This window comes from Gymnodraco acuticeps, unplaced genomic scaffold (assembly GCF_902827175.1).
Source record: "Gymnodraco acuticeps unplaced genomic scaffold, fGymAcu1.1, whole genome shotgun sequence".
Lineage (NCBI taxonomy): Eukaryota > Metazoa > Chordata > Actinopteri > Perciformes > Bathydraconidae > Gymnodraco > Gymnodraco acuticeps.
Genome location: NW_022990042.1, coordinates 5,746,108 through 5,773,614, shown reverse-complemented (window position 1 = coordinate 5,773,614; position 27,507 = coordinate 5,746,108). Strand labels below are relative to the sequence as shown.

General features: G+C 39.9%; 1 protein-coding gene across 2 annotated transcripts; it reads right to left on the bottom strand.

The window, feature by feature from the left end:
• Positions 1 to 954: 954 nt before the first annotated feature.
• LOC117545650 lies at positions 955 to 4,901 on the bottom strand. 2 transcript variants are annotated; one of them, XM_034215506.1, is made up of 9 exons: positions 4,700 to 4,901; positions 4,346 to 4,464; positions 3,592 to 3,650; positions 3,326 to 3,365; positions 3,178 to 3,245; positions 2,999 to 3,088; positions 2,553 to 2,866; positions 1,664 to 1,878; positions 955 to 1,587 (listed from the first exon to the last, which is right to left on the bottom strand). In XM_034215506.1, the coding sequence occupies exons 2-8, from the start codon at positions 4,430 to 4,432 to the stop codon at positions 1,844 to 1,846; spliced, it is 693 nt and encodes a 230-aa protein (XP_034071397.1). In that variant the 5' UTR covers positions 4,433 to 4,464; positions 4,700 to 4,901; the 3' UTR covers positions 955 to 1,587; positions 1,664 to 1,843. The 2 variants fall into 2 exon arrangements, with proteins under 2 accessions (XP_034071397.1, XP_034071399.1); XM_034215508.1 differs by lacking the exons at positions 4,346 to 4,464; positions 4,700 to 4,901 and adding an exon at positions 3,969 to 4,025.
• Between the last annotated feature and the right edge of the window lie 22,606 nt (positions 4,902 to 27,507).

Below are 27,507 nucleotides of genomic sequence, written 5' to 3'. Positions count from 1 at the left end.
TTAGAAACCGTGAACATCTAAGCGTTGGTTGTGAAGCAAATAAATGATTAAATAGACACTCAACGATTTGTTGTTGATTTTACTGGTAACCTTTTAATGTAATTTGTAGAATTGTTGTATATTGCTTAATAATTCACTTGAAAATATATCAATTTCTATAGGTCTCAGTTCTGGATGGAGCTATTTGCAGACCTCCGAGATGCTGGATACTTCAACGGGAGTCACGAGCATCAGTGCCTTCTGAGATTCTGCTTTGTTGATGTTATTCAGAAGGACTTGGATGAGTGTGTGAGACTGTGGAACAGTCACAGGATTCGCCCTTCCAGAACAGCATCATGTCCAGGAGGAGTGCCCAATGAACTGTACTACTTGCCACACAGGTAATACATTGGTGATGGATTGATACTTCTTTGTCTGTTTTTATCTTAAATGTAAATTAATACTATTATGTCTTCTATTTAACATAGATTTGGCTCCAGGGACTGTGGATTTGAGATTGAACAGGCAGAATTGGATGCTGTTCCTGAGACAAGCCTGTCTATAGCTCTATGTGGGGACCAAAACATGTAGGAGTACTTGGACTTTGCTATGGAGCGCAATGACCTGCAGAAGCCAGAGAACTGGGAGACTGCAACAGAACTGTACATGAAGCTGAAAGAATATGCTCAGTTATAAAGTAATCGAAAAGGTATTCAGAAGTACAGTAGCACTGTTTCACCACTCCAAATCAGATTTCAGGGCTCAACAATGCTTGGTTTCATGGTTTGTCAGACTGCATTTACTCTTTTCCCTGTGATGTATCCAAATGATTATGGTACCTGTTCATCTGAAGACTGGTCCTCTTTAGAAAAAAGATATTCCCATACATTTTAAAATAAAAACAGCATTTTGAAATGAACATGGTTTCCAGCCAATCACAATATTTGTTTCAATGTCATTTATACAGCACCAAATCACAGCATAGTCATAAAATAAATATCTTAATTATTATAAAATATAACTGGAATAACAACAAACAACGCTCCAATTAGCAAGCACAAACAAGGTTATGTTGTGTGCGTAATTGTGTGCAGAAAGAACATTTCTGTATAAGTCTTATTTCAACCATGTGGACTCACTGGAAACCTGAGAATGAATGACTGATTTACAACAAAGAAGCTATGGGTCGCAATGTGAAATAAGTATAGCAAAGTTCAGAGTATTTATAAAGATTGTATAGGTATAGAACAATACTTTGATTTTGTCCCAAACTAAATGGACAACATGAGCTGTGAGAAAGAAAAAAACACGCTTACATCTAACAACGACTATATGAACAACCTTCATAGAGTCTGTACTCAATGGGTCATCCAGTCACATGACTTAAAAACAGCCAAATCCTGGAGAATTTTGCATTCCAAAGTCCATTTGGGACTTAAACACATTGGAGTGGTAGTTTCAATGTGTTGGAACAAGTGTTTGCCATTGGGAATGGAGAGTCATCAAGGAACTCTATTCCTGGCGATGGTTCAAATCCAGATGGGGGAAGTGAAGTCAGCCCAGTCGCAAACATCAAAACATCCTCCAAAGACACAGCAGCCTGGCTTTCTGCAAAGAAAACATGTTCAGATACATTTTGGCAATGTGTTTCCTGAAATAGTTATAAAAACAGCGATTTACAAACCTTCACAATCGAGGAGCTAGTCTGCCCAGTAGCCCAAAGTGTGGCTTTCCCTAAGCCTCCTGTTACTCCCTGGTGGACTGAGGTCAGGCTTGAAGAGTCGCTCAAGTTCCAGAGCAGTAAGTTGCTTTTCAGAGTGGCACAGGACCGGGGCCAACAGAGTAGGGTGTTGCTGTAGTGCGTTTAAAAACTGAAGGGCTGAAAGACCCTCCTTGAATCTGAAGAGTGAACAAAACAATTATAAAATGGACAAACAATCCAGTCAATGTACTGTATATTCTTGCCATTTTTGTTCCATTACAAGTTTTATATATTACCATTACTACTATCCTTGTGCAATATATACCTGGCTGCTAAATCCTCTACTACAGGATGTGTTTTTTGTAAATTGTGTTTGTGTATCTTTAATAGTTTTTAATCATTCTTCTTAGCTAACATTAAGCTGTCTTTGGCTCTTTTCTGCTCCAACAATGTAAATGTCCCCTCTGTGGGACTAAAAAGGGTATTCTGATCACAAAACAAAAAATGAAGGCAATTCGGTGTATGTGATAAAGGTAAAGTAAAGATGTCTCAAAACACTGCAGGAACTACATAATAATCCACCCTACCACAATGTTGCTGTATGCAATTCTCACCTCTTGTAAAGCTTTCCCTACTTCTTCATCAGTTATTAAATCAACTGTTGCTTTGAATGAAGGCTGGCCTGCAAGATAATGTACAAGATCTTCTGACAGGAAATGTGGCCTGGACCTCCAGGACATAAACTTTAATGTACTGTAATGAAACTCAACGTTTTGGAAAAATTGTTCAAGCAACAAATCATATGTCATGTGATATATATGGTTAATGATCATTAACAATTGTATTAGTACACTTCTAACCGTATGCATACCATTTGCATTGTAGACCAAGAAGCGGCGTCTGTCTGGTCCATCAAAAATGGGCCGGTCTTTCAGATTCTTCATCAGTAGAGATAACAACTCTTTCCTGGGACCACCTGAGTCAATTCCTTCTTCGAAAACACCAGCATCATCAGTGAATTTTACCAGCATGTCAGAGTTTTCTGAATACGATGTACGCTTGAAACCTCTTACTGCTCCATCCCAAACATTAGCCCTTGAAATGTTGAACCGGCTGACTCTTCCATGATCAATAGGCTGTGACAGGTTAGCAATAATGGCAGGTAATGTAACGTTCATCTCCTCCCTGTAAAGGACAAAAAGTGACCTTATTAGTGGATATTCCAGAGGGTGCACAGTTTTAAAAAATAATTTTTGTACCAGAAATATTGTACAGAGAAAAAAAAATGTAATGCCACTGTAATAGCTGTCCGTTTACATTTCAGTGTCCAATAAACTCGTCATGTTGACTGCAACCAGCTCCTCGTCCTCTTCTTCAACACATGGTGCATACAGGTCTGTGTATGTACTGTTAGGAAATGATCATTCCCATGTTAAAACATCTTACAAACAAAAATGTCTTTCTCGTGTAAGTGAGTCACTAACATTTGTACTTACCTGTAGCAAGTAGTCTTGTCTGTATTTGTTTTGGGTGGACCTATATCCTCAGTATCAGATATTACTATCTGAAATACAAATACAAATGTCTGTAACAAAACAACACTGAACGTTAGAAACATCAGGCTTCCACAATCTGCCTCAATACCTGTCCAGGCTGAGTTGTGGATGAATGTCCAAGTGCCTTCCTGAAACATGATCAAATTGATACAATTATTAACTTCATGATACAGGGTATAGTTGAGTTTTAAGTAACATTTAGAGGTAGGGGGAACCATAAGATTTATAAATAACAGATTTTATTTTTTTTTAATTAGATGACGTATAGTATTTTTGTATCCATGTGCTGTGGCCTATTCTTATCATCCACTTAAAGATAAATTACTTATTTTGTAAAAATAAGTACAAACTTACCCTTCATTTTCAGGTTTGTGTTTTGGAGTACTTTTGTTTCGTGGTTCAAATTCAAATACCTGAGAGTAAAAGTGTACAATTATCAACAGCTTCCATTATTGTTCCCTTACCACATATGTCTATCAACAGTGAAACGTCAGTGTTTCTGATAGTAATTGTAACTGCCAAGTTGGTTCTTCTAAAATATTGACCAGAATATAGATTTCCTGCTTAAAATCAAATGTATATAAAATAAATAAATGAACATTAAAATAAAAATCATTTACGGACCACAGTATCATCCCCTGTAGTAAAAGCAAAACGTTCAACACATTATTATGTATGCTGCAGTAGAGGATCTTAACATGTAAAAATATTGAATAATAACATCCACAAACCTCCCCTAAAATGTTTCTCAAGGCAAATGAAAAGGGTGATCCTGGCATATGCCTTTCCTAAGTCCTTTTTATATTCTGCCAATGTGAATGGCTTTTCTATACCAGGCACATTGACAACCTCTGAGCAGTCTGGATACAAAAGGACGTACGGTCCTGTCCTTGTTAAAGGCTTTCATTTTCTGGACAGCTCGTTCCAGTATAGCAGGTGCTGCTACCTCCGGGTCTGTAAACAACGGGAGTGTTTTCCCTCTCCGAGGCTTTAAATCAACTCCTTGTGGCGACATCATTCCTATGTTTATCTAGTAAAATAGCAGAGAGATAAGTAATGACACACACAGATACACTGAGAACAGTATGAAACGGATAATGCAGCTTACCTGGACTCGTCTCTTTTCTTGTTTAAGTCTTCCTTTCCCACAGTTAAAAGACTGTTTCTCTTTTGACTTTGAGTTTCTGTACTCCATGAAACGTTTTTAGGATGGGCCTGGTTGTTCTGCTGGTATGAATAGTTCCAATACAAATATACAAATTAGCAGCTCCAACAATCAGCAATAGCAAGTGTGCATTAAGGTTTACAGAAAGCCTAAAATAAAAACTAGCATATTAGCTCAATGCGTTGCTATTCCGTTAAGACATGGATTGGTATTTGATTGATATTAAACTGTGATTGCACTTTTATTTACTGCATGTCTGACATTAGCTTCACAAAGCTAGCGCAATACTACACTTACTTTGTTTAGCATTTTCCGGCTGTTTCGATGTCCCCTGTGCGCTTGGTACACCCGTCTGGTCCGTGTCCTTTAAACAATCCAGAGATCCTCCACACGAAAGGAAAAACCGTGTCACTTGTCCGAGGTTGTTTCCACAAAACGGACAAAACATGTTTACCGAACGTAAACACACTCGTACCTTCGGTCTTTCCGCCAAAACAAATTTAAATTTGAGTCAATCACTAATATGTCACTTCCGGTATGATGGACATTCCCTTTCCGGTTTGATTCTGGTTTGTAAATAGGCTTGTTTGAGACAAGCGAGACCTGCGCAGACCTGCGCAGTTGCGATCAACGTCTTGCTAGTGCGTTGCATGATGGTTAGTCATTTTGTCCGACTTGATCTGGAGGCTCGCCTACATGAGACGTTGAAATCTCGCGGGACAAAGACGCCCGCAGCCTTGAGAGCGAGGCGAGGCGAGTTGGCGCAGTTGCTCTCCACGGGCTGCGGAAGCGAAATGCTTGATGGGAAACGGCTCGCTGGTATCTCGAGCTGAGCGCTCATTGGTGGTTTTTACCACGTGCTGCTGATGAAACTCTCCAATTGGCTGGCAAAAGTTTGTTGTTGTTTTGTGTCAGTTTTACGTCGCCACATCCATTCCCATTTTTCATCATTGTTCCACAATATTTATCATCATGAAATTAATATCTATATATTTTATACTATACTGCTTACCGTTTTCATACTTTATATATCTTAGCATATTCATACACACTGTTCATACTGCTCACAGGCTGATATCTAGTGTATTCATACCCCTCACTGTTTATTCATCATTCAATTCATTCTATATTTTATTCTGTCTATTGTGTACATTACTTTTCACTTTACTGCTTGTTGCACCTGGTTAGAAGCTAAACTGTATTTCGTTGTCTCAGTACCTGTAATATGTGCAATAACAATAACGTTGAATCTAATCTTGAGCAGGAACAAATGTATTTACTTAGTACATATCTGACATTAACGATTAAACACATGTGTGCATTCTTTATAAATGCAAACCGAGTCAAGCCGACTCCGGAGAAGGCGGTATGCACCTTAAAGTTGTTTGCAATCCGCCAAAAAACGGAGAGAAGAAGAAGAAGAAGACGAAGCCGACTCCGAGCTGTCCGACTTCAGGCGAGCTTTTTGAGACCTCCCCCGGCTGCGATCGGCTACTCTCGTCTACTTTCGAGGCGAGCCGCAACGCGTCTCAAACAAGCCTAATGTGTTTCGAGAAATGTGTTTCGGGAAATGTTAAAGTGTTTCGGGACATTTTAATTTGTTTCAGTTATGGTAAAAGTGTTTCGTATTTTGTTAATTTGTTTTTGTTAATGTTAAATTGTTTTGTCCTTGGTAAAAGTGTTTTATAAAATGTAAATTTGTTTTTAGCTTTGTAAAAGTGTTTTGCATCTTCTTCATTTGTTTTCGTTAATGTTAACTTTTTTTTTCCTTGGTAAAAGTGTTTTTGCTAATGTAATTTTGTTTTATAAAATGTAAATTTGTCTCAAGCTTTGTTAAAGTGTTTCACACTTTGTAATTGTCCATTGCACTTCCCAGCCATTCATGACCTTCTTACACAGTTTTTTTTGCCACTAAGTTAGCAAACAACCTGGAAATGGGAGTTTCATTATTTGTTATTGTTTACTTATTTAGCAAACCAGGGGGGTATACTACGAAGCAGGATTTTCGTTTAGCAAGATAACTTCTGGGATTTCCGGTACTACGAAGCTGGTTCACTTTTTTGCGGGCTAGATCTCCATGGTGACTTATCCTGGAACCTAGTCTGTGCTCCGAAGCAGGATAGGTTCCAGGATAAGAGATCAACTCAGTGAAAGCACTGCCTGCTGACCAATCAGAGCTCGGTGTGCGGAGGAAATACAGTTTAAACTGCCGTTGCAGGAAAGACGGCCGGCCAAAATCACCGACTGTGTGAACGTGAAAATGAATAGAACATCACCTCCCATCTTCAGAGCAATCTGACTATTATAACTATTATACTATTAGGCTATGTTAAGAAAGCTTAATTAAATATCTGCCACAACATAAGTAACCGGATCAAAGTAACATTACGTAGCCTACAGTCAGCGGCACTGTGAGTGCAGACGTTGATGTGTCCCATTATCATTCATATCACATCATATCACATCATAATGTATCATATATTTCCTTATCTGAGTCAGCTGAGCCGTATCTGGCTGTGCAACACTCACAGTGTCACATAAGGATTATTTTAAGCAACACATTAAGTTGACGAAACACTCGAGTCAAATGTAATTAAAGTCAGATCCACTCGTGTCTTGGACGGGGCAGTGATATCAAAAACCTGTTAATGTACCCATTCAAACGCTTTTTCTTTTACCAGCTGTATTCACCTTGCAGGTGCAGCTACAGTATGTGGCTTTTATCCTGGATAAAGTGTTTAAGTCATGGATGTTTAAAGTTTAACTTCTTCATATGTCTAATATTATAGTTGACTTTTCATTCAGGAAGTATGACGCTGCGCTGTCAGTACGCTTCTCCATGTTTGTGATTGGTCGAATGCTCCAGATACCACCCCTTTTATGTGAAAGCGCACCTAACTAGATAGGACACGGCTGGCTTGAGCGAACGAGTTGATAGCCAGCGTTGTAGGACAGTTTAGCGAGAGCGGCTTTGTTTTGGATTAAGCCAACCGGATAACTCAAAACATATCCAGGATAGGTTGAACTACATTCGTAGTATACCCCCCTGGTCCCGACCAGGTTAGCCGCTAAGCATAAGTTACCATGGAGATCTAGCCTGTTAATAAGAGAACCAGCTTCGTAGGACCGGAAAGCCGGAGTTTTCCCTGAATTTAGCCGGCTAAGCGAAAATCCTGCTTCGTAGTATACCCCCCTGGACGCTGCAATCATGTTGCGCGCACTATCCGTGCTGAGTGTGCTGACTTTTCGTACAATGTCCCACTGTCTGGCTACCTCAAGTGCTCGGCGCAGTTGTCGCAGCTAGCTAGCACCAGATGCTAAAACAACAATACATGTAAGGTGTGCGCGTTCTCTCTCTCTCTCTCGCGCCACACATACACACACCCTCTATGGCGTTATATTTGTGCCTCTATTCTGAGCACGCAATGAAACATGTTGAGCATAGAAAATGCTATTGAGCGCGCACTTGAACATTTTTGAGCACAGAGAAATATATTTTCTCTCATAAAACTCCTACTCCGTGCGCAAGCAGACCGCTGCACGCACTCTCTCTCCCCCGCTCACTCGACCTCTCCAGCCTGTGCGCGCTCAGCTTTGCCTGCGCTCGCTCAAGTTGTCACAGCATTACAAATGTGCCACAAAACCAACCAATCGGTGAACTCGAGAAGGTCAATTCTGATTGGCTGGTCGTCTCCAATCATATCTTCTATCTGAGATGAGAGAGGGATTTTCGGTTGCCATCAGGCTGTTGACGTTCTTATTACACATCTATCGTTGACATTTACAGGACATGACAGACTCGAATGAAGAGAATAGCATGCCACAGTGTCAGGTGAGTTATACATTTCTAGTTTTCTGATATCACGTTATTGTTTGCAATGCCTGAGTTTGCTAGCCGGCAACATAGCTATAGGGGTAGTTTAAGCAAACCGCTAACAAACCGTAGCCTACATGTACATCAACGCTTCTGAGGTATTGATTACTTGCTGTAAGCATTAGAGGTGGCAGAATAACAAAACATGTTTCTTTCTCTATCACAATTTTGGGTTGACCAGAACCTGGACCAACTTCTGTTTCCTGTTCTACAATGGGCATAGAGCTTGCGTTAATTTTCAACCGGACAGATGAGGCTAGGATACCGGAGAAAGTTAGCAACACACGTTAACCATGAACAGCCTATTAATCCGTTCTCCTAATGTTATTTCCTCCAACGTTGTGGAATTAGAGAAAAGGGGCTTCTTAACGTGCTTTTATCCGGGGTGGAGGGAGTTACATATTAGTTAAATATAACATTGGGGCGTGTGATTGTAGTGGGTGGAGGTGGTGATATTAGGATATGGAGTTCAAGCTAGTATAATATAGTTAACGAACGTTACACAATAATAAGGAAGAGAGCTATTTGTGTGATACATCGCTATTGATATGGATTTAGAGTGGATATTTGAGACTTCCAAACAGTAAACAAAAACGTAACTTATGGGTGAGTGTTTTTAGCAGAGCCATATTATGTCTTTGTGATTCTTTGTGATTCTGTATTATGTTGCAGCTCAGCTGATTTTGGATTGATGGCAAAGGGAGAGGGACTTAAGTGAGAGTGGAAACACAAGGTAAGTTTAAAATAGGTCAGCAATTTCCCATCCTATAGGTTGCTAGATGTATCTAACCCTTTCTCCTGTCTCCCTCTCTCAGCACAAGAACCCCACAGGGATTCAATGGAGCCTGAAGACCTGCAATGAGACCCTCACCCTGCACCTGAGTCTAACCTCCCAGAGTTTTGCAAGCCTCTCCCTGTTCTTTATTTTGATTAAACAGACGTTAATCTTCCCAATGGTGCGGTCTTCGTTTTGTGAAAAATATGATTACCTCACATATGTTGTTGCTGTTGTTGTTTAGTTAAATTGCTCCTGCTAACTTGAGCCAGCCATTCTTTCCTCCTCTCTGTGTCAGTGGGGAAACTTTACATGTGTACTGCTTTCTCTGAGTGCTTGGAGCATCCCCCGGCAGCACAGCAAACCATGGGGGAGACTATATGCCAGGACAACACAGAGGAAAAGGCACAGACAAACTGCATGATATGCTATTCAATGTTTATTGAATTCCATTTATTTACAATGGATGTTCCTAAAACAACACATTTAACATCATCATCATGTTGCTGCTGCTGCTAGTGCTTTGACTCATTGTGCTGTCAGTTGACAATCATTGATAATCACCTGTAGGTCTCCTGTCCTTTCTGAAAGTCATAAAGATTACATTAGTCATTTAGATGATGGATTACTGAAACCACCATGAATTAAAGAAATGGTAGAAATTAATCTAATCAGAATTTTGAAACCTTCCTTCCCATCCCCTCCCTCTAAATATATCAATACACATTAGGATGTGATGCTCCTGACTACCATACAGGTTTAAGAAGATAATATTTGTTTTAAAGAATTCAAAGCAATAAACAACAGGCTCTTTAACCAAGGCAACGTTAGCCTAACATGTATATGTTAACAGGTAAGATAGCTGTTCACACTACAGTATGTATATTTTCTACTTTCTACGTTGTAATGCTATGTTATTTCTATTTAAGATGTTTACATTTTCGATTGTTTAATTCTAGTCTTTTAACTGTCTAATGTACAATGCCTCCTTGTCTTTTGCTGCTGCAGCGTAAACATTTCCCCAATTGGTATCAATAAAGTACTTCTTATTTTATCTTAATCCTCAAATATTAGCACATTTTACTTAAAAAAAACAAAACACATTGATGTAACTACATATACATATCGATATGTTGTATACATATTGCAAATGAAAACCTTTATTGACCACTAATTAGCAAAAATTGCATTTCTATCCTGTTATCAATGCATTCAAATCGTGATTCAAATGGCCCGCCATGAACTTCCGGGAACTTTCTGAGTCTCTGAACCACGTGACGATCAAGCATTTTGGACTTCCGCTGTCGCAACTCTTCTCTCTACATGGCGCTGGACCAGCCAATCAGAATTTTCCTTCTCGAGTTCTCCGATTGGTTGGTTTTGTGGCACATTTGTAGCGCTGTGACAACTTGAGCGAGCGCAGGCAAAGCTGAGCGCGCACAGGCTGGAGAGGTTCGAGCAAGCGGGGGAGAGAGAGCGTGTGCAGCTGTCTGCTTGCGCACGGAGCAGGAGTTTTATGAGAGAAAATATATTTCTCTCTGCTCAAAAATGTTCAAGTGCGCGCTCAATCGCATTTTCTATGCTCAACATGTTTCATTGCGTGCTCAGGATAGAGGCACAAATATAACGCCATAACCCTCAGTAGCGTGGCGTGGGGAAAAATGTAGGGGAAGCCCATTTTTTGAGTGGGGGGGGGGTGGTCAATAACGTAACCAGATGAGTGATTACAGCGCCCGGTATCATTTTACACACATTTGTATCACACAGATACAGGACTTGCACATGCCTGTTATCTAACCGAAAGGTCCGCACGCAATCTCCAGCTGAAACTCTCTCCTTATTAATTTAATGCAGACAATCACACAATCTGTGAAGATAAACTTCTGTTGTTGCAATGTTGAGGTAGAATGAAGGAGTCTGGAACGTCGTTTAGCCAAAGCACTGAGAGTTTTATTGAACACAGTACATTAATACGGCCGGGGAGATCACTTAGTTTCACACTGTCCCGTGCTCCACCATCATGATCTCTGCCCCAGAATAGACCCAACATGCATCAACATGAGGAGAGGCGGGCCCACAGAAGCCCGCGTTTACCTAATCAATAGCCGATGGGAGACAATAATCTACTTGTCTCAAGGGAACGCAGACAAGCCTGAAACCTTCCCCCCACAGGATATGGGAGAAGCGTTTGACCTGTGACCTCAACTTACAGAGGAGTCTTTGACTGATACCACAAACACATGTTTGCAGTATCACAGAATCTAAGCAACTATAACAAACTCTATAAACAGATCAGATTAAAATATTCTCTTACATATTCACTCTTTTTATCAATCTATTGATAACCAATTAACATTAGTCTAAGAATATTTCAGTCAATACTTAAAATCAATAAGCGTCTTCAGAGTTGGGTGGGCTCAGATACATTCATTACATTAAAAATAGAACAAGATTGAAAACACTTCAATCACCATGATTGAACACAGTCAATCATAATAAAAATCATCTCTCTTCAGTGCTTGGCATCTTTTGTCAAAAGGTACAATAATAAACACATGGGATACAAAATATTACAGCAAAATATATGTTTCAAAAATAAGATCTTTTATCATTTATCACTCAGTTAATCTCATTCATCAAACACAAACTCTAAATCAGCTTACATCTCAAAGATTTACTTTAAGGCAATTACTTATTAAAACACAATTAGAATTTAGGATTATAAGAAATCAATTGAGGTATAAATCAGAATCATGAGAGATCCAGCTAAGGTTCCTAGTTAAGGTATCAATTCACAGTGATGAATCGATCAATCTGTCATCTGTAAAGTTACAGTGTCCTCAATCTTTAACATTACTTTACGTTTACTTCATTACACTTTATTCAAGAGTAAGGCATGATATTTAATTAATTACATTACTTCAACTATCAATCATTATGTCATTTCAAAATCTGAAGGGGAAAACTAAACAATTCTCAAAATGTTTAACAATCTGAAGAATCAAACATGTTATTGTATAACAACCTGAAAAGGAAAAAATCAAAACATCTGTTCTTTATTCAAAGTGTCAACTGTAATCAATATCAAAACATCTGTTATTTATTCAGCGTATCAACTGTAATCAATATTAGAAATATCTTATTGTTCAATACCTTATAAATCTGAAAATATCAATTAATTAATTAGTTTAGTGTGAAAGTGTAATCTGATAAAATATATTTATCACCACTATTTAACACATATCTGTTCATTGGGAATACAAAAACAATCATTAATTGTACATCTGTAATCATCTGGTCATTCAATTCAAATGTTATCTTTGTATCAGAGCTAGAAGAACATGTTTTCCTCCTCTCTTTATGACACAGAATGTCTGGTGTGTAAAGGCATCCTGATACTGTAGATTAGCACTGAGGTGCTGATTGGCTCAAAACTCTTCTTCATCAGAGCGCCATAACTCAATTATCTGTAGATTAGCACTGAGGTGCTGATTGGCTCAAAACTCTTCTTCATCAGAGCGCCATATCTCAATCCCCCCCAATTGCTCTGCTTTTGTGGTTCAATTCAGTGAGCACTTTATGATCTCCCAGTGAAACAGAGGCTCATCTGCCTGTATTCTTTCTGCTATCTGCTTGAGAGCAGTGCACCTGCCTATTCCAAGTGGCACATCCAGATGCCCCCCCCGTGATGGGAGAGGTTATGAAAACATCTGCTCCTCCAAGAAACATGGAACCTTGTATGAAGCCTCTGAAGCCATCGCTCGTCCTGCAGAGTTGTCTGCCTGAGCCCACCGAGCAGAAAGATGAAGAAGCATCCCATCTCATCAGAAAGTTGAAGATTAGAATCCTCTCATCTCGAACGACCTCCTTGCCCGTGGATAAGTTGCTCTCTGCAGCCAGAGAGTGTGATCCTCTCTCTCTGACCCTTGGCCTTCAGAGCTGTCCTAGTTATTGGGTTAACACTTGATAGGGATGTTTTCCTGAGTGCAGACAACTAAAAGTAATGGATTAGCACATTATCATTCAATTACAAAAATAGGATAGGCCCCCTCAGAATGATTTGGGAGCCTTCCTAACACATGCACATTATACATGTAAGGTTTGTGTTAGTAATTTAACATGCAAGAATCATATACTCATCAGTCCAAAGCAGATACATTTTATTTTAAGTTAAATGTGAGCTAGTCCCTGTGGAATAACCCTTTCTCACTGATTCTAAATGTTATATTAATTCACCATTTACCGTTTGATCAAGGATTAGTTTATCAGAAGTACATTTCCTCTTCCATAAAACATAGGTTTGAGAAATGAATGTTCCAATATGAAATCAATTGCTAAATTTCTCAATATAATTTGACTCTTCCCTCCCTTTTCTTACATATTGTCACATATGAAATAATAACTTAGGAGTCTATTTAAGCATGGTATTGTCTATATAAGCTATTAATCGAGAAAACTCAGAGTCAGTATGCAACTCACAAATATCTCTCCTCCTTCCTATCCCTCTCTTCCACATCTCCCTCTCATACTCACTTCCCCATCTCTTTCTCTCTTACTTCTGTTAGATATGAAGTAAAAACACACAAGTCCATGTAAGCATCTGAGTTACCACTGAAAGCATGGCATAAATCAGTGGTTACCAAACGGTGTGCCGCGGCACACTGGTGTGCCGTGAGGCAAGTCCGGGTGTGCCGTGGGATTTTGTGACAACCATACGTTATTATTGCAATATACAACTACACACAAATATATATTGTTTTAATTCACTATATCAGTGCTTTGTAGGTTTATATGTACGTAACCTGCGCGACTTGCGCATCCACATCTCCACGTACAGTGCTGCATAAACATGGCTGAGTCAGCGATAACTCTCGAGGGGTGGAGGTATGCCCATTATTTTGAGTTCGTCCAAAGAATAGACAGGAATGTGACGGTGAGGTGCAAACTGTGTCCAGGCCAGCAGCTGTTATCCACTGCTGTAAACACCACGTGGTCAAACCTCAACACACACCTGCAAAGAACACATGCTAAGGTGAAGCTAACGCGCAGCTATTAGTTGTTTGTTTATATCACGCAGTCTGTTCTTCTTCTCTGTCTTCTGGTTGTTGCCTGTTTTGAATGACAAATACACACTACCGCCATGGATGTACAATAAGAACTAGATACAGCGTGGGAGGCGGGGCCTCATTCATTCCTATGAGAGCTGCTCATTAGCGCATGATGATAAAATGGCCCAACTTTTGAGAGAGTGAAACGTCACAGATTACCCAGCATGCCTGAGAAGTACCCGTATGTGCACTCATAGAGCATGCGCAACTTTAACCAAAATGCTCGTTCACATCAAGCACGTCAATTTGCGTACACGTAACAGCACCGCGCGTTCATGACAGCATGGTAATGGATTGTTGATAGCATGGATTTGATATGAACGAGGCGGCAGTTAGAAGCTAGCGGCTAGCTAGTAATGATCTAGTGATATCGGTAATATTAACTCTATTTAATACAACATTTACGGTACAAGATTTAATCATACAGCCCATGTAGTATGACAATGAATTACAGCAAACATGTGCAATATATCCATTATTACAGCTCCGTGGGATGGCAGTAAGACGATATGGATCCGTTCCCATTGTGCATCCATGGGTAAAGATAAACGCAACTCACATTGGTTCCTCATACAGCATCTCTGTAAACTACGTGTATTCACTGAATTTCACTCTCTGCCTTTAACGGCTCGTTGTAGCTCCAATAGCTCCAGCCCCACCCTCCCTGTGAGCACAGTGTGCTCTGATTGGTCGGGACACGTAACATGAACGTGCCGGGCTGCGCGGTCCCGTGGATTAGATGCGCGTTCATAATGCAGAGGGAAATAACTGTCAGAATAACGTTATTAGCAAGGGCTATACAAGTGTTCATACTGGGTAGTTTATTTAGTTTAAAAAAATTATCCAACGAGTTACAGACCACTCTTTCCCCATGTAAGTCAATGGCAAAAGTGTTTCCGGGCCTGGCAACCAAACGGAAGTGTAGTACCGCCGTTTGGCCAGCACGAATATTTTCATCTGAGTCCGGCGCACTTCCTGGGGGCTTGACTACCGCCGCCTGCTGGTAAGGAAAGTTATTGCCACTCATGCATGCGCAGTTTGTACGTGCTCGGCGAGTAAACTAACGAGTAAAGTAACAAGTTACTTTATGTAGATAATAACGAAGTAGTGTAATATATTACTTTTTTTTTTAGTAATACATTTATAATTTGTAATTTGTAGTTCAGGACCATGGACAATTCAGCTTCCTTGCATTGACAGTTGTCTGTGCTGAATTTCTGCTGAGTTTCCTTTGCCTAATTTTCTATTTTGTGACCTGTCTGGTGTAAATGAGTGTGTTGTTGCTTTGATGAAGCCTAATTTGATAAAGTTTCAAATTAATTTCGGAAATATTTCGTAATATAGTTGTCTTTGTCACATTTTATTTGGCATTTAGTAAATAATTATGCACATTTACAGATACTTTACATGATATGAGTGATAACACGTGTTATAAGGGCTATTGTTTCACAATAGGTGTGCCTTGAGATTTTTAATTTTTTTTAATTTTTTTTACTTGTCCTTTGGTGTGCCTTGGGCACAAAAAAGTTTGGGAACCACTGGTATAAATGATAGTGGGCCTCTGAGGGTGTCATTACTGAGAAATGTCAAAGAAATTCAAAACCTTACATTTTAAAACAGGTTTGCATTCCTCCACTTAAGGTGACGTTATCATTGGAAACAATAAAACCGAACTATTTTGATGTAGAATCTATAAATTGAATCGTTAGAGCAGAACAAAATGGTTGTATTGTAGCCTGAGTTCCGTGCAGCCTCTAGTTTCAACAGGTGGAAACATGGTCCATATAATGTGAATACATGCAGAAGTAGACAGTAAGAGGCCCCTGACATTAGGCCTATTTGTTCAAATAGTAGGGGCTCTTCACTCTGCATAGCAGTATGAATAGCCTTAAAAAAACAAACAACTCACTCCATGGTAACGAGAGTCATATTTCTGACCCATATGCCCTAAGTGAAGCCGTTAGTATCATCTAACTGACCCAAGGGTTGGTGCTGGTGTGACAGTTCCAAGTGTTCAGAGCAGACGTCAAGCTTTCAGTTCATGGCTCGGTGGGGGGGAGCAGACCCACGTGAGACAGTATCAAGGCTGTAATGTTCAGTATGAGGAGCGTCATTCTCTCTGGGTGCAGGAAATGGTGCCCATTCTCGGACCAAACCATTAATGTCATGTAGAGCAGCCATAGCATCTCTGTGACTGCACTCAGCCGAACTGTAGCAGGGTAGAGCTGGGTGACTCTTAGTGAAGCTGTCCAACGCCATTAGACAAAATGGAACCACGTGCTAACAAAAAGGACACAGGGTCATCAATGTCTCTCTTTACCATTGGCCTAATCATAAACAAATTAGTGGGAAAAATGTGGAACACTACTCCATCATGTGGAATGTTGAGTTAATGTAAATAATTAGTTATAGGTTGAAATCAAATTAACATTATCATTAGAACTAAAGTCAGTTAACAAATTGGACTTGCACAGATCAGTAATCAATACACCATTTTCCCAGCTCTGTGATGAAAACGATAACAAGCAGGGATGCAAACTTGTCATGTTTTGGGGGAAATTTGCCGTTTTGAATCCAAAATAGGTCGTTTGTGTGATTCAATAAAATATTATTGGGGTATGGACAGGGTTGCTAACTTTGGGTACCTGGCTGGAGTGAGATTTTGATATCATGGGTTTAATTACACACATGCGCACGAAGTGACTGCTATCGTGTCAGTAGCGGGACCTTAGCATATATTTAGGATATATATATATATATATATATACAAATACACAATATTGGACACAGACTATAAAGGGCACACAGTTTCATTCACTAATGAAAGTCAAACACATGTTTGTTTCCACTGTTTTATTGTGTGCCTGTCGCGATAAGCAACTAATTGACTTATCGGCTCCCGAGTATTTGTGTTGGATAATCTATGGTAGGGCTAACCCATACAGTGGTGGGGCTCAAATCAGTATTTGAAATGTAATTACATACACGCTATATCGCCCCCTTGTCAGTGAAACGCCACGCGTGAGGTTTAGATTATTTCCCTGTCTCAATCCAAATTGAACTGTATGAAATAAAAAGGCACATTTGTGTTGTAGTAAATAAAAAGGGCGACCTGGAGGCAATCCTGCCATTTCCTCACAAGTGAAAGAGTTGACATGTTGAAAACCCAACCCCTGCTTGGGGTCTGGGGGGATTCTCCCCCAGGAGATTTTTTGAAATACTAACATAAAATACACATTCTCTCTTTAGAGGAAAAAAGAAATCCATCTATTACTACACGACATATTTAAATGAAGCTGAACCTGCTGCTCCTCGGGAAGAGGCTGTGTGAATTACTTTACATTACCCCATTGTTCTGTTGTGTCAAAATGGAAGGTTTCTGGCTAACGTTAGCTTAGGTACTCAGATCTTGTTCTTGAGTACAAGTAGAAGTACCAGAGTGTAGGAATACTAAGTTACAGTAAAAGTACTGCATTCAAAATGTTACTCAAGTAGAAGTATAAAAGTATTGTCATCAAAATATAGTGAAAATAGCGACAGTAAAAGTAGTCACTGTGCAGATTGATTTATTTCAGAATAATATATATGATATGTTTTATAATGATTGATCATGAAAGTGTTCTCAAAGCTGGTAAAGGTGCAGCTAGTTTGAATGACTTTGTATACTGCAGGGTAGCTGGTGGATTTACTCCAGGTGGAACTAAAGTCTGATTCAACACTTGATTAGATTTCACATCATTCATCCACATCTGAAAGTAACTAAAAGGTATTAAATACATGTAGTGGAGCAGAAATACACCATGTACCACTGAACTGTAGTGGAGCAGAAGAATAAAGTAGCAAAACATTTAAATACTCAAATAAAGTACCAGTATCTCAAAATTGTGCCCAAGTATAGTACTTGTTGAGTTTATGAACTTAGTTACTTTACACCAGTGGCTATACAGATAGAAAGAGTGCTGAAATGAGATATTCCTTTGTGCTCAGGCTCATAAAACCCCCAACGCACCGTGCTGTGGTCTGCTTCAGATTATCTTTTCCTTCCAGAGGTCACGCCTGTCTCTGACCCCGTGTCTTGCGTTTTTTTTTTGGTTTTTTTCTTCTGCAGCACCAAGCAGAGTAAAGAAAAGGGAGGGGATTTTGACTAGAAATAATTTGAAACAGTTTAATAAAGAATGTTGAACTATATTTAAAACTGTAATTGAACTTCAACTTATATCAATTTTCCAATTCCAGTGGCCAGTTGGAAACAGATAATGAAAAAGTTTTCATTTTGCAGCAACCGTGCAAAAAAAATGCAATCACCATTATGTCTGAGTCTTGTCTTATCTGCTTTGTTTCGGAATGTGTTCAATACATTAGGTTTTTTTATTTTCATTATTACCATACAATACATAGATTAATAATAAATGAAACAAATAATACAACATTGACCTATTTGAGCAGACAGATGACCCGCAGTGATGCCTCTGAGGTTCCTGGGTGTAAGACGCCTTTTGCTATTTATTTTCCTTTTGCGGAAATTTAGATTACAATGTATAATTTTGCTCTACATCCCTACATCATGCATTTTTTTCTTCTCAAGTAATTTACTTTTGGTGAGATAACTAAAGTTTAGTTCATTTTACCTTGGCTGTGGACTGATTCATTATTAGTTGTTACAAAGCATGCACAAGACGGCGGGTAGACAAACAAACACGAAACAATTATACAAACAAACATGAACCCGCAACAAATCAGCACCCTGGCCAAAAATTCATCCAGTTTAATTTAGTCCGAAATTACGGAAACGTCAACGGGAGCACTGAAATATCTGTTTAATATGGGCTCTTCTCAGCCATATTTACTAGTAATCTGTTGATGACCAATAAACTACCTTATTCTCAATCAAAACCACTATGCAAATGTAGTGGTAAAACTGCTCAACCGACCGAGAGCAGAGATTTTTTAATTAATTCAGTACTTATTTTTATTTATTTTTTTAAACAACATGCAATTCAATAATCCGTTAGTTTATTAAACACAGTATGAATGTAATATTCTGCCACCACCCTTCCCATTTAATAGCTACATTTAGTTCTTGAGCTTATGGTGTGATTAACAGAAAATACAAGTCTGTGTTCTTAAACATTCCTCGTGTGCCGTTCACCACAGGGGGGAGGGGAATTCGCCCTCCCTCGTGCAGGCTTGAGCAGACACCCGAAAACGGATTGGTCTGATTTAACCCGTTGAAATCTCCAGAATTCGGCAATTTGTTTCAATTACAAATCCTCACATTGCTTTTTGAAACAGAGGTTCCACCTTGCTGATGCTTGGTCTCTCCGAATATTTGCAGTGTGTGATTGTCCAGTAATTTAATTCTAGAAAACACACACAGGGGAAATCGTTAAAAGTCGATGTTCCGAGGTTATTTATTAGCCCCAAATATTCTTATTGTTTTATACATGAGCTGTGCTTGCTTTTGTTGGCACTTGCCCCAGCAGCAATCACAGGAAAAACCGGCCAGGATAGAATCCCCTAGACACCGATTCCTCAGGTTATGATTAAGCCTTCAAATGTACATGGAGAGACCAAAACAAATTGCACTCGCGCAGTTTCACAAGTAATTTTGATACCGTCAATCACAGAGTCTGGTAAGGCAGTTGTTCAAATAGATTTGAAAAAAAGCACTTACCAGTCTTCTGAAGAAATCTCGGTATCCTGTTCGTGACGCAAATTGTGAAGATAAACTTCTGTTGTTGCAATGTTGAGGTAGAATGAAGGAGTCTGGAACGTCGTTTAGCCAAAGCACTGAGAGTTTTATTGAACACAGTACATTAATACGGCCGGGGAGATCACTTAGTTTCACACTGTCCCGTGCTCCACCATCATGATCTCTACCCCAGAATAGACCCAACATGCATCAACATGAGGAGAGGCGGGCCCACAGAAGCCCGCGTTTACCTAATCAATAGCCGATGGGAGACAATAATCTACTTGTCTCAAGGGAACGCAGACAAGCCTGAAACCTTCCCCCCACAGGATATGGGAGAAGCGTTTGACCTGTGACCTCAACTTACAGAGGAGTCTTTGACTGATACCACAAACACATGTTTGCAGTATCACAGAATCTAAGCAACTATAACAAACTCTATAAACAGATCAGATTAAAATATTCTCTTACACAATCTATGTGATTTTTGGATTTACCGTGCCTCTCAATTGCCCGTGACAGGTCGATGAATCCTGAAGTTGCCCAAGGATTGTTCAGGGAGCACGAATCCTTGTCAAAAAGAAGACATGGCCAGCAAAATAGACGCTGAAGTTTAGCGCTTCCAGTTAGCCACTCCGTGCGGACATAATTATCCTCATTGAACGTCCGATTCTCTCCCTTTTTCCTCTGTGTACACACACCTCGAGTGCGGGCATTGGCCTGTCATCTGATTTAATTTTCAGTTGCTGCTGTAGCGGAAGTTTAGTAAAGTTATGTTTGATTAAGTACGCCAAATCTCCACCCTCCATAATGCTTCATTTGCTTGATAATTTCTAACGGCGGTGATGACAGTTACAGTATTAAAACTGATGTTGATGTGATTTGATTGGATGGCAGTGTCCAATCAAATCGCCAGCCGCCTCTGAAGGGAAGCAAGAGGCGGCTGGCTTCCCTTGGCATGGCCCTGACCAATCACAGGTTGGCAGGGGCATCACGTGGGCCTCATCTGATTGGTCAATCCCTCAATTTTTTTTCACCAAGGGAAGCCAGATTCGGCTGGCCTCCTCTCGCAACAGTGAGTGCAATCTACTGTTTCACCATAACATCTAGAGGGGCGCTGTTTGTTTCACTCTTTGTAAAATACTCAATGAGAATGGGGGAGAGACGGGCCGGCAGCAACACACAGCAAAGGAGAATTATCGAAACAAAACAAAGTGTTTTTATTTATTTATTTAAATTATAACTACAATCCGAAAAACAGGGGAAGCCTGGCTTCCCTTGGCCTCCGGGAGAAAACGCCACTGATAACCCTCCAGGTCCTCCCGATGGCCAGTCCGGGCCTGCCGGTGAGCGTGGAAGTGTGGTCTGCCACAAGCGGGCGGCAGGAGCGGGGCTGTCAGCATCAGCTTGTAGATGGTATTTTAAACTCGATGCGCTCTGAAACTACGGGGCTGCCGAGGACAAAAAATACACATGCGTTAATCGCGTTAAAATAATTAGTGGCGTTAATTTTTTTTTGCGTTAACTTGACAGCCCTACTCATAACCTCTTCCCAATTGTTGTGTGACTTAGATTCCCAGCACAGGGAAGTTTGGAAACAGGAGAAAGTTGAGCAGGGGCGGCGGGTGCTGTTGGCTAGGGAAGGCTAAGCCTTCCCAAATATTTGTGTCACTGCATCCTGGTAAAATACAAATATAATGTATAATGTCTGTGTCTTTGACATTAGCGCTGCTAGCCACCTGTGCCCTGTACTACGAAGCCAGTTCAACATACCCTGGATATGTTTGAGTAACAAACAATCTAACAACAACAAACTAACAAACGAGATCTCGCTAAGCGGTCCTACGACGCTGGTTATCAACTCGGTAAATCAAGCCAGGGTTTCTCTCTCAAGCTGAGAGCGCGTTCACGTGAAAGGGGCGGGGTTAGCTACATTTGACCAATCACAAACAGGGACAAGTGTACTGACATCGCAGCGTCATACTTCATTAATGAAAAGTAAACTAATATTAGACAAATATGAGCTTTAAACATCCATGATGACTTAAACATATAATCCAGGATACAAGCCACATAGTTGCACCTGCAAGGTGAATATAGAACAACTGGTTAAAAGATAACTTGGCCTACCGAGTGTTTGAAAGCGTATAGTTTTATGATACCACTGCCCCATCTAAGACACGAGTGGATCTGACTTTAATTACATTTGACTCGAGTGTTTCGTCAACATAATGTGTTGCTTTAAATAATACTTCTGCATACAGTATGTGACACTGTAAGTGTTGCACGGCCAGATACGGCTGGAGAAGCTGACTCAGATAAGGAAATATATGATAGATTATGATATTATATGATCGATGATCTGATTGATGATGTAGGCCTAATATGAATGATAAGTGCGACACGTCGGCGTCTTCTCTGCATACGGCAGTTTAAACTGTATTTCCTTTATCCTGTAATATGACTTGAGAGATTTAAACTCCGCACACTGAGTTGATCTCTTTTCTATAGACGCCGGAGGCAGGCAGCGTCAGGTAAAAAAAGTTATTTAGCCTTCCCAAACCTGAGCCTCACGTGCCGCCTATGACAGACAGAGAGATCGAAATACCGTTTCCCACAATCCCGAAAACAACTATATCCTGCAACGTGAATTAAAACCTGTAATACTAGACAACAACATGCCTTAATAATATCCCTAAACATGCATGTGAATAATTCATTATAATAAACATCATTTTATTTTGATTTTTATTAAAATAGGCTAGCCTATATTAAGCTTCGAGATAGAAGTAGCAAGGGAGTGATACAGAAAATATTCTTCAGCCCGGCTGTGGCAGCATAATGTTGTGTCTTACTAAGGGGGAAATGATTCGATGTAGCAGGGAAAATGATGGCCATGTTTATTGCTACACCTTGATCAGTAGGCCTATGTAGAGGACTTATTGATCCACGTCCACACAGTCAGGCCGTGTCTCTATAGAGTGGCGAAGTCCCTCCCTTTCCGGTGGACCTCCATGGGACCTTATTTCGAAAAAATTATGTATTGAAGTCAATGGAGAGAGAAAGATTATCTTTCGATCCCGTTTGAAATGTGCCACGAATTACACATATGATGTTTGTCAATTTAAAAGATAATTTTGCAAGTCAAAAAAATAATAATGTGTCGTAAAACTGTGAAGTAACAGTGTGAAACGCTCAATGAACTACATCTCTGGTCTCGCACAACAACACACGTCACCAAGATGGCCGTCACTACTGTCTTGCAAAACAAGGGATTGACCCTCACTATCACCACAATGAAACACGTCCAGAAGAATTACAGAATACAGAAAAACTGCCATTGCAGGAAAGACGGCCGGCAAAAATCACCGACTGTGTGAACGTGAAAATGAATAGAATATCACCTCCCATCTTCAGAGCAATCTGACTATTATAACATTAGCGTTAAGAAAGCTTAGCCTACTTAAATATCTGCCACAACATAAGTAATCGGATCAAAGTAACATTACGTAGGCCTACAGTCCGCGGCACTGTGAGTGCAGACGTCGATGTGTCCCATTATCATTTAACATCATATCATTTCCTTATCTGAGTCAGCTTCTTGAGCCGTATCTGGCCGTGCAACACAGTGTCACATAGGCTACTGTATGCAGAAGTATTATTTTAAGCAACACATTAAGTTGACGAAACACTCGAGTCAAATGTAATCAAAGTCAGATCGTGTCGGGTGCGTTCACACCTGCCTTGTATAGTCCGGTTGAATCGAACCCTGGTGCGTTTAACCGCTTGGTGCGGTTCATTTGGGTCGGTGTGAACACAATCCGAGACCTCTTAAGTAGTGCTGGGGGGAAACGATTATTTCGAAAACGATTAATCGGGCGATTATTTGATCGATTAGTCGACTAATCTAACGATTATTTTTCTGTTGTTCAATTCATAAAAAACGTAATGTAAAAAAATTTTTTTCACGATACTGTGTCTCAGGGGATCTTAATATTTAAGAACCTATTAATGTGTTATACCAGATTAACGGAAATAATCTCAGCTAATTGACGATACAAACCATGTTTACCAAAACAAAACACAAGTCTCATAAGAAGCATCTAAATGACCCCTGAGCGAAAAATGCTAACGGACATTGGCACAGAACTCAAGATAAAAGTACCCTTATTACTTATCGTAGCTGCACATACAATAGGCTATATCCGATTAAAGCTGAGACTCCACAGATTATGTAGGTATATAGTATCATCACTGAGTGATCCGGATTTGCGACAGGGGAAGCAAATACAGTCATCACAACACGTACCTTCACAGAGCTTCTAGGGAGATCGTCTCACCACCGTAGCTGTCAATCTGATCAAAAGACGTGTTCAATGGCATTAAAATGAGAAAAAACGCGGCTGAATCGGTTAATCCATAGGTTTTTAACGTCTATGTATAAAAAAATGATTGAATTTATAATCCATAATTCCATTTTATGTAAAAAATCGGAGAGCAAATGCTAGCTGCTAATGGTAGCCACCACAGCTAGCTGCTGCTTCTGCTAGGCTATGCAGCAGTCTCAGTGAGATATAAATATATAAATATCTTTGCGTTTTGGACTAACTTTAAAATATTCCCATGCTTTTGAAGACCTAGGGCGAGATGTTTTCGTTTGGGGGCTTCGTGCGCAATCCTGTGAGGAGGAGGTGGTAGCCGTTTCAGTCTCCATTGTGTTTGAAGTGCGATTGCGAACTGCTTGTTGCTTTGGGTGACCCACGTGTGTGTAGCGACGCGTCGACGCGGAAATATGTCGTCGACGATATTTTGAAGTCGTTGTCGACGCGTCGCTACAGCACTACTCTTAAGTGAACTAAACAACCGGACTCTGGTCCGCTAAAATAGGTGGTCTCGGACCGCTTGCTTGCGAACTCTGGAGCGGTTCATTGCTGGTGTGAACGCAGTCCGCACCAAAACATAGGAAGCGTAGTATTTACGTGTCACAAGAACGCAGATATCTTCAAAATCTTTAGCGAAAGAGTCTTTCAAGACATCCGCGGTTGTTTAGTTAAAGAGTGAAGCAGAATGAAGTGTTGAACAGTGTTGTGTAATGTAAAAATTCTCCGTCAGCTACATAAAAGTAAGAACACCTGTCGTCGGTGAAACGCCCCTCCTTACTGCAGAACGTCTCTCATGTGTTAGGCCTATAATGTTTTTTAACGGACGTTGTCTGATTATATAATCATATGCGCGGGCCGCTAGTGTCTGTTGATCTCCAGATTAACAGCAGCATGAGAATAACCTGCCGAAAGTGCCGATGCTCCATGGCGGAGGCTCCGGTAGAAATTGCCGGGATTTGCGTTTTTACCCCCTTAATGTCTGACCAATGGTTGAACAGCATTTCCGTGCACATGACTTGTGTTTAAAGTTTATAGTTCGTTTGAGTTTTGCCCGTGTGAACGCAAACCGAACCTTCTGAAAAATGAAACAATGTAACAAACTGTCATCTGAAAACGGACTATTAGGTGTGAATGCACCGAGACGGGGCAGTGATATCATAAACCTGTTAATTTACCCATTCAAACACTTTTTCTTTTACCAGCTGTCTTCACCTTGTATTCACCTTGCAGACCTGCAAGCCACATAGTTGCACCTGTGCAACTATGTGGCTTTTATCCAGGATAAAGTGTTTAAGTCATGGATGAAAAAGTGTTTAAGTCATGAGAAAAACACTTTATCCTGGATAAAGTGTTTAAGTCATGGATGTTTAAAGTTTAACTTCTTCATATGTCTAATATTATAGTTGACTTTTCATTCAGGAAGTATGACGCTGTGCTGTCAGTGCGCTTCTGCATGTTTGTGATTGGTCAAATGTTGCTAACCACACCCCTTTTATGTGAATGCGCACCTAACTAGAGAGGACACGGCTGACTTGAGCGATCCACTTGATAACCCGCATCGTAGGACCGTTTATGATTAGGCCAACCGGCTAACTCAAACATATCGGTATGTTGAACCGGCTTCGGAGTACAGGCCTCAGGTCAGCACCTCCACGTCCAGCAGCAACGTGACCCCCTGCTATGCTGAAATACACAATTAAACATTTTCTATCCCCTATTATATGTATTAATATAATAACACCGAATTTAAGACAGTTTAATGGCCTAGAGATATCCTATTATTCCACTGCGTATGTACACATGTTGTAAATAATGGTTAAAACCTCAGTAAATGAAATAAACAATGTGTTTAACAATTAGGCTACTATTTTAATTCAATTTTGTATTTTCATCTAATCACAAAGTAGTGGGAAGATGATATCCATCCTCTCTCTGCATGCTTCATGTCTTCTTTTATGATGACTTTCATCATTGAGACAGAGGAAATCAATCATGTCATTTAACATCACCAGCAGTAAAACAAATAGAGACACACACAGTAGAAAACAAACACATACAAACACTAACAGGGGTTTCAGGGACGGGCAGTATCAGTCGGTCCGTTCTTCTATATGTCTGTCGGTCTCAAATCTAAAGGGTGCAATAACGATTTTTATCCAATATGCATAAACAGCGGACACTGTATACGCAGCCCTCACAAACCACACACGGCCAAATAGCTTATCCAACAGTTAGAACCTACATACGAGACACAACCTTTATAGTCAGAAAAAAGTGTGATTATTTTCTGATATTTTACACATATGATATTATGAATACTGTGGGCCTACATACCTTAGTGTGATTATAACTGCATGTGAGTGAATATTGGCATGCAAATTCGTTTTTATACGTCCTATTCATTGCCTCAATGCGCTCATACATCTTAAGAAAGTTATCACCAAAAATGTTAAGAATGTTTTTAGAAAACGTTATCCAGAAGAACATTCTGAGAACCAAAATAAAACGTCCCGTTGAAAACATTCCGAGAACAATGAATGGTAACAAACATTTCTAGCTGGGAACTCACACATGCCACCGCAAACATGCAATATCTGCTTACAGCTTATCATGAATTACGTGCTTCTTTGTTTTTCTCGAAAGGAAAATATGGTGACATCAGATTTTTAAAACATCCTTTTCAAAGAAATGCAACAAGTTTGTTTTTTAAAGCACTCTAGAAATAAATCTGACGTTGATCATGACCGTGTTCATATTTGCCATCACAGGAAAGTTTTATAAAAAAAGAATAACATCCTGAAAACATTTTCAGAATGTTTCTTGGAGAATGTTCTTAATTTGTTATCATGTAACATCGAGGGAACGGTATATAAAGAACATCTTTAATGTGTTACCCCAACAACGTCCAAAACACATCCTTAGAATGTTGCAGGCAAAACGTTCCACCTTTGTTAACATATCACATTAAAGGAACATTTTATAAAACACTTTCTCGCCTCAATAACATCCTCTGAATGTTGCAGTTAAAACGTTATGTCTTAGTTAACCTTAAACCTTATAGGAACATTATTTGAAATAATAAACATCCTAATAAGGTTATTTGAACATCAGATTAAAACGTTTCTTTAAAACATTATTAGAACCTGTAGGTAACGTTAGCCAAAGTTGTGAGAACGTTCCCCGCTAGCTGGGATGTCCCGAAACATCAGCGTTAGCTGTTAGCACACAGAGCTCACAGCTGCTCATATCTGTTCAGAAACTGGACAAAAGTTAA